This window comes from Uranotaenia lowii, chromosome 3, assembly GCF_029784155.1.
Source record: "Uranotaenia lowii strain MFRU-FL chromosome 3, ASM2978415v1, whole genome shotgun sequence".
Classification (NCBI taxonomy): domain Eukaryota; kingdom Metazoa; phylum Arthropoda; class Insecta; order Diptera; family Culicidae; genus Uranotaenia; species Uranotaenia lowii.
In genome coordinates, this window is record NC_073693.1 from 132,314,109 (window position 1) to 132,322,293 (window position 8,185).

Below are 8,185 nucleotides of genomic sequence, written 5' to 3' on the forward strand. Positions count from 1 at the left end.
TTACGATAAAATTGAGTTCTTATTGGATTGTTGGCTTACATTGCGGGAATAAATTGTCTTAATTATCTACTTTGAGTAATTCCCAAATATATATGTTTAGGTATTTACAACAATTATTCTCAAAAACTCATTGCTGTATTACTGAGTCTTTAAGCAACAGACAGTGTTCTGGACAGAACAAATAAAAAGCTTTCCAATTCGTTAAACCGATTTATTTGATCCGTTTGATCGGTTAAAAAATTCCTGTTTGAGAAACAATTTTTAGTTAATTTCTTTTAACTTAATTAACATTATTATGTGTGCTTACGTTTGTGCTTGACAAATGTTCGTACTCGAACCGGGAAAAGTTTGATTTCCTATCTGCCACTTTACTACCTATTTTTTAACGGTTTATAATTATTTCTTTTGATTTTGTAATATATCGTATTTATTACCTTTCTTTTTTAGGTGTGGCTGCTAAATGAAATCCGAAATGGACTACCGGAATAAGAGATTCTGCAGAACTATGCAATTGGCATATAACCTAGAAAACATGTTCTAAATAAAAACTATTCTACGTTTAAATTTTGCGTACCTACGTTTTCGCCTATAATCCTGATCTGATGTACTATCGCAGTTTTCACTTTTAGAGCAAATCAAATGGTTAGGCAAATGAAGTATCGTAGATAATAATCTTAAATTTTAGTAAGCACACGTTGTCTTCACAAAACTTAGCGACGAAATGTGTTTCTGTTTCCTTTTAGTTCTTTCATATTGACACTCGGAAACAAGGCGCCAACTTTGGGGTAGGTGATTAACAAATGTGTATGTGTTGGATTAAGGTGCGTTGACACGTTCGAGACGTGTGTCACAGTCCCCCCCGGTGTCCAGACCTGGGTCTGGGTCACTATCGTTTGCACCGATATCCAAAACAGCAAGTTTCAGGGCCGGTCGCTCCAGAATTCCATTAACAGTTTGCACCACCGCCGAACGTACTTGACCATCAGCAGCTAGCTTCGTGTCAATCACCCGACCTTTGGGCCAACAGTTCCTCGGCGAATCAGGGTCCACTACGACGACGATGTCTCCCTTTTTAATCGGTTTCGCTTCTGAGAACCACTTACTTCTCCGAGTTATTTCGGGTAGATACTCTGCCACCCAACGTTTCCAGAAAGCATTCGCTATTGCTTGAGACACCATCCACGTTCTACGCAAGGCCTTTCCACTGTCATCAAACTGCACAAGTGGTTTGCATCCAGTTGAAGAATTTTGTAAAAAACTGTTCGGTGTTAGAGCTGGCTCTGATTCACTGTCTATTGGGACGTAGGTCAACGGCCTTGAATTGAGGATATTTTCTATTTCTATCAACGCATTTCTTAGAACTTCGTCGGATGGGAGACGCTGCGTAGGAAAAACGACTGCCAGTACCCTTTTGACTGTCTGGATTAGACGTTCCCAACTACCCCCCATATGTGGGGAGGCTGGAGGATTAAATGACCATTTGGTATCTTCGGACGAAAACTCTGCAACTATTTTTTCCTGGTTTACTTCGTTCAGTGCAAGTTTAAGTTCCTTACTGGCGCCAATAAAATTTGTACCACGATCACTTATTATTTCAACAGGAATACCTCGTCTAGCCATTACATTTCGGATTGCCATAATACACGAAGAAGTAGTAAGCGAATGAGCTATCTCTATGTGGACTCCACGAGTTGTAAGGCACGTAGCAAGCACGCCCCAACGCTTCTCCACACGGCGCCCAACAGTCACCAACATCGGGCCGAAATAATCAACGCCCATGAACGAGAATGGTCGAGCATGAACAGCAAGTCGAGAAGGAGGGAGGTCCGACATTCTTGGCGGTATTGGATTTGCTGTACGATTTTTGCAGAACTGACAGTACTTTTTTACATCTTTGTATACTGAACGGAGTCTGGGGATATAGTATCTACTACGAGTCTCGTTAATCACCGCTTGATGCATTTGATGTCGGAACTTGACATGTATGCTATACATCACGAGAAGCGTAATCCGGTGTTTTCTAGGAAGGATTATCGGATGCTTGAAGGAATTGTCTGCACCCGTAAAGGCACCCAAACGTCCGCGAATTCGCATGACTTCAGACTCATCTAAGTATGGTTCCACTTTGTACAAAGAACTTGATTTCGGAATGGTGTTATTCGATTTCAACATAATCCACTCGTTTGTAAAATACTCACGTTGTGCGTTCCGGTACAAGTAATTGGCAGCCCTCGCCAACTCCTCGCCACTAGCTGGACCAATTTGTCGTGGTTCGCCCAGTTTTTCCTTGCGTATGTTTCCAGGATACCGCTGCACATACGCGTAACAACTTTTCCCATTCCGAATACCTCGTAGGGAGTACAGCCCACCCGACGTCGTTGGAGCTGATGTGATGCAGGAAACCAGATTTAGTAGGACGAAGTTCTTCATTAGTCGGAGTAATATCCGGCATTGTTGGCCAATCACGTTCGAGTTCCAGGAGAAATTGTGGACCACAAAACCAACGGCTTGTTCCATCAAAGCTGGGCGCGCACTTCCATTTGGTAGCTTCATCGGCTACATTTAGTTTGGTTGGGACCCATTTCCATTCGCTGAGATCAGTGTCTTCAAGTATCTCACTGACTCGATTCGCAACAAACGGAGAGAAGCGACGGTGATCAGATCGTAGCCAGAAAAGAACGTCGCGAGCATCTGTCCAAAAATATCGCTTAGAAATTTTGTAAGTATGGCCTTTCTCGACACTTTTAGCCAATCGACATCCAACGACAGCAGCTTGCAATTCCAAACGTGGAATGGAGACAAATTTCAAAGGCGCTACACGACTTTTTGCGGTGACCAAAGAGGTTTCGACGGTTCCGTTCTCTTCGAATCGGAAATAGCTAACTGCAGCGATTCCGTTCTCGCTGGCGTCCACGAATGTGTGAAGCTGAACTCTGTTGGAGGAACTGTTGGATGTTTTAAGTCGGTAGCATCTAGGGATTTCCAAAGACTCTAGTTTGGGTAAAAATTTTAACCAAGCTTTCCATTTTGTGTATTCATTATCACCGATAGGGTCGTCCCAACTTATGCCTGTCCTCCAAACGTCTTGAAGTAGTATTTTAACGAACATCAGGTAATGCGCAACGAGTCCGAGTGGGTCGTAAATTGTCATTAACGTGCTCAGCAGCTCTCTTTTGGTAGGACGGTTTCCCTCTAGCAAAATTTTCTCATTTCGTTTGGTGTATACTTTGTAAGAAAATAAATCGGAATTGGTTGACCACCACATTCCGAGAACCTTTTCGTTGGCAGACTCAGTGGCGATATTGAGATTTTTCTCTAGAACTGGATCTGCGCCCAATGCTGAAAGTACGTTGGAAGAATTTGAGATCCAGTTTCGCATCTCAAAACCACCTTTCCAATGAATATAATGCACTTCTTTTGCTATTTTAATAGCTTCTTCTTCCGTTTCGACGGATAAAAGCATATCGTCGACATAATGGCCTTTAATAGCATCAACTGCTGCTGGATAGTTAGTTTTAAATCGATCAGCATTTTCGTTTTTGACAAATATCGCACAACTTGGGGAACATGTTGCTCCAAACGACATCACTTGAAGAACGTATTCATCGGGGTTTTGTTGGTGTTCGTTGTTACGCCAGAGAAAGCGCTGGCAGTGTTGATCGTCCTCCTTCATAAGCACCTGGTGGAACATCTCGCGCAAGTCCCCTCCAATGGCCACCCGGTGCTCACGAAATTTGTACAACACAGCTGGTAGTTCCGTCAACTGATCGGGGCCTTTCAAGAGGAGGGAATTTAGCGAGATACCGTTGGTGGTTGCAGCGGCATCCCAGACGACACGGAGTTTGCCCGGTTTGTTTGGATTGAATACGGGAAACATTGGAAGGTACCATATTCGCTTTCGAGGAGCTTCAGATTCAGTTTGGGACAGCTTGCGAGCGTAGCCTTTGTTAACATAGTCCTGGATCAACGTTTTGAGAGCTTCTGCAAGCAACGGGTCACGTTTCATCCTTCTTTCCAAACAATAAAAACGTTTCAAGGCTGTGTATCTAGTATCCGGAGTACGTACACTGGCGGCCAAAAGTTTGGGATCACCCACTAAAAAACATGCAAATTTTGATCGTTCATATCTCAGCCGTCTTAGGACATATTGCAAATCTTCTGATCACATTTGAAAGATAATGAGCAATAGCTATTTCGGAGTTATTTTGCCTAAATATAATGTTTTAGTTTAGAACTTAAAACTTAACCTAAAGTTATGACATTTTCAAAAAATCGCACTCAATATTCAAAGCCGATCATCTCGGGATAGGGTGGACCAAATCTAAAAATTTGAGTGGCATTAGAATCCCTATTCTGTACTTCTCAAAACACAATCAAAAAATTTTGTGAAAAAATTCAAGAATGTATTTGAAATTAATAAAATAGACACTTGAGTTATCGTCCAAAAGTTTGGGACCACCCCTTGGTATGGTGAGTTTGGGATCATTCTTATAAAAACATGCAAATTTATTTTATTCATATCTTTCTTATCTAACATCGTATTGTAGATCTGAAGGGTTCATTTGGAAGCTTAGGAATTGTTGTTTTTTTCATAAATTCATTCAAAAATTTTATTTTATGGTGAGAACTACAAAAAAATCAGAATCATAACTGGAAACTTTCAAAAAAACAATAAATTTCAGGCGATTTTTTATGGTTTTCACTTCAAAATATAATTTTTGAATGAATTTATGAAAAAAAAACAATTCCTTAGCTTCCAAATGAGACCTTCAGATCTGCAATACAATGTAAGATGAGAAAGATATGAATAAAATAAATTTGCATGTTTTTATAAGAATGATCCCAAACTCACCATACAAAGGGGTGATCCCAAACTTTTGGACGGTAACTTAAGTGTATTTTTTATTAATTTCAAGTACATTTTTGAATTTTTTCACAAAATTTTTTGATTGTGTTTTGAGAAGTACAGAATAGGGATTCTAATGCCACTCAAATTTTTAGATTTGGTCCACCCTATCCCGAGATGATCGGCTTTGAATATTGAGTGCGATTTTTTGAAAATGTCATAACTTTAGGTTAAGTTTTAAGTTCAAAACTAAAACATTATATTTAGGCAAAATAACTCCGAAATAGCTATTGCTCATTATCTTTCAAATGAGATCAGAAGATTTGCAATATGTCCCAAGACGGCTGAGATATGAACGATCAAAATTTGCATGTTTTTTAGTGGGTGATCCCAAACTTTTGGCCGGCAGTGTACGTCATCATATTTCCACAGCAGTCCCATCTCATAACGACTATCCCGAAATGTTATCAGAGAACGCATCATCTCTAATGCACGTTCGTCTTCTTTGGACATAGGTAGCTGCTGCGTTTTAGCTATTCCTATGCTCTCGAGGGTGAAAAAATACTTGACGAGGTTATGTAGATCACTATCACTGCTTCCCAATTGCGTCCCAGCGTGAAGGTTGAGATGAGACACATCGTTTGCTGTTTGTTGAGAATCCGAATTCCTACCGCAGAGGACCCAGCCTAGTCGCGTCTTTGTAGCTACAGGCTGGTCAATTTTACCTTCTCTGCTATCGAGGGCAAGCGTAACTCTAACGTTGTTAATACCTATCAGGATCCTCGGCCTGACACATTGGTAAGATTTAATAGGGAGTCCTTGCAAGTGGTGATACTGTTCAGCCATCTTATTGAAGTCTAACGATTGGGGTGGGAGTTTCAAACGCTTCACTGTGTGCACTTCAGATAACCTGATCTTATTTGCTCGATTCTTAACACCGGAGATTTGTAGGGAAACTAATCGGGATGAATCCTCGTACCGATGCGTATCAGCTGTCCAGTAAATGCACAACGGGCTAGAGATTCCTTCTAATTTAAGTTCCTTTGCTAAGTCTTCTTCAAGGAGCGTTAACGATGATCCATCGTCTAAGAAGGCGTAGGTGTAAATTTCGGTTCCATTGTTGTGTAGAATCACTGGGACATAGCGAAACAGAACGTGACTGGATGTACTGCGATGCGTGTTAAGATTCATCTCCACGACGTTACGACTTGATGTTCCAGGTTGCGGTTCGGGATTGGAAGATACCGGTAGTGGATTGAAAGAAGAGTTGTTATGCATTAGTGGGTGGTGTTTAGCAGAACAACCATTCACCCCGCAGGGAATGCTACGTCTACAAGCTCCTCTATGCCTTTTCAAGCAACACCTGCACAAATTGGCATTCCTCAAAGATGCCCAACGAGATGGCAGGTTCATTTGTGTAAATGTTGTGCACTTATCGAGAGATTCGCAGTTATTCTGACAAATTACACAACCGGTGTTCTGCTGGAAGTTGGTATTATGAAACTGTTGTGATGCAAGCATCTGCGTGTCTGGCATAGGAAATGATTCATGATGAGCATTTAAAAACCCGTCATCTTTACGTCCCTTCCGTTTAGTTTCAGGAGCCGCCGTGTAAGGTTTATCGGTAACGGCGCTGGCTGCTTCCGCTAGGCTGTACAACCAATCACTGAATTCTTCTAGCGTAACTCGCGGAATATTTTTAATATTCACAGCCCAGGTTAATTTAATCATTGGCGGCAACCGCTCCACTAATTCTTGCCGCAAGGATGCGTTGTAGAGGTAATCATCAATTTTGCAGGCTTTCACAGTAGCCACCATGTTGCGCACTGCGATCGCAAAATCAACCAGCGTTTCAAATTTGTCCTCTTTCGGTGCTGGCAAAGACCGTATTTTTTGGATTAAAGTGTTGATGATATACTCCGGGCGTCCGTACAGCATTTCCAAAGTTGAAATGACACCGTCCACGTTCGAAGGGTGCAGTAATTGGCTTCGAACGGACTCTCTGGCCTTTCCGCCAAGACAGCGTTGTAAACGCAGCATATTTTCTTCCGCAGTATATCCGCACATTTTGGTAGAGCTTTCGAAGGTTGCCAGAAATAGTGGCCATTCCTCTGGATTACCATTAAAAGAAGGTAGTTCCTTTGAAACTGCTTGTCGTGCCGTTGCTTGGCTACGATTAAGTAATATCGGGTCAAAACCAGCGATTGAGACAGGCAACGGATTATTATTCGATTGCTCGACAGGTAAAGAATGATGATTCGGACCCGGTGAAGAATGCTGGTTTGGAACCGATGATGAATGATTGTTTGGGACCGGCGAAGAATGATGTTTTGGAACCCCTAGTGATGAGGGTTCTTCGGTTTGCATAGTTACACCTTTAGCGGCTCTCATGAGAATTTCGAAGCGCTCCTCCAGATACCTACTTTCCAAAGCCTTCCGTTCTTCGAGCAAACGGAGTTGCAGTTCTACTTGCTCCGAAATGTTAGGCGGTTGTTTATGGCAACGTTGTGGTGTACTGCACAGGGATACATGAGACGATGAACCTGCTGTAGATTCCAAATCATTCGGTTCTTCGTTTGGGTACTCTCCCGAACATCCAGCTTGTATATCCTTACGCGCATTACGATTTTTCAATCTCGCAGAAACAGGTTTATCCGCAGTGCAAGATTGGCAGTACCAAGACCTGTTCTCGACGTCCTCTGACACTCCAGCACAGTCAAAATGGTTCCAATTATGGCACTTGTCACACTGCACCATCCTACTGTTGTCCTCAGTGTGGCAAACAGTGCAGCTGCGAGTTTTTGAAGGGTTTTTCTTGTTCTTCCTGCCCATTCCGGTAAGATCAGTCCACGGTTCAAAAAACGAATTTTTTAAATTGTTCTGGACAGAACAAATAAAAAGCTTTCCAATTCGTTAAACCGATTTATTTGATCCGTTTGATCGGTTAAAAAATTCCTGTTTGAGAAACAATTTTTAGTTAATTTCTTTTAACTTAATTAACATTATTATGTGTGCTTACGTTTGTGCTTGACAAATGTTCGTACTCGAACCGGGAAAAGTTTGATTTCCTATCTGCCACTTTACTACCTATTTTTTAACGGTTTATAATTATTTCTTTTGATTTTGTAATATATCGTATTTATTACCTTTCTTTTTTAGGTGTGGCTGCTAAATGAAATCCGAAATGGACTACCGGAATAAGAGATTCTGCAGAACTATGCAATTGGCATATAACCTAGAAAACATGTTCTAAATAAAAACTATTCTACGTTTAAATTTTGCGTACCTACGTTTTCGCCTATAATCCTGATCTGATGTACTATCGCAGTTTTCACTTTT

The 8,185-nt window shown here is 41.4% G+C and overlaps 1 protein-coding gene across 1 annotated transcript; it reads right to left on the minus strand.

Annotated features, from left to right (window-relative positions):
* Positions 1–816: 816 nt before the first annotated feature.
* Positions 817–7,678, minus strand: LOC129752630 (uncharacterized). The gene is made up of 4 exons (XM_055748406.1): positions 5,341–7,678; positions 3,156–3,981; positions 2,363–2,972; positions 817–2,310 (listed from the first exon to the last, which is right to left on the minus strand). The coding sequence occupies exons 1-4, from the start codon at positions 7,676–7,678 to the stop codon at positions 817–819; spliced, it is 5,268 nt and encodes a 1,755-aa protein (XP_055604381.1).
* Between the last annotated feature and the right edge of the window lie 507 nt (positions 7,679–8,185).

Bases quoted from the DNA above. Each gene is read 5' to 3' on its own strand.
- LOC129752630 (XM_055748406.1), bottom strand. From the start codon at position 7,678: ATGGGCAGGAAGAACAAGAAAAACCCTTCAAAAACTCGCAGCTGCACT. The intron at 3,982-5,340 runs GTGCATTAGAGA...CGTTGCTTGCAG, and splicing joins TATGTCCAAAGAAGACGAAC to AAGCTCTCAAAACGTTGATC. The intron at 2,311-2,362 runs GTACTCCCTACG...GCGTATGTGCAG, and splicing joins CCAACGACGTCGGGTGGGCT to CGGTATCCTGGAAACATACG.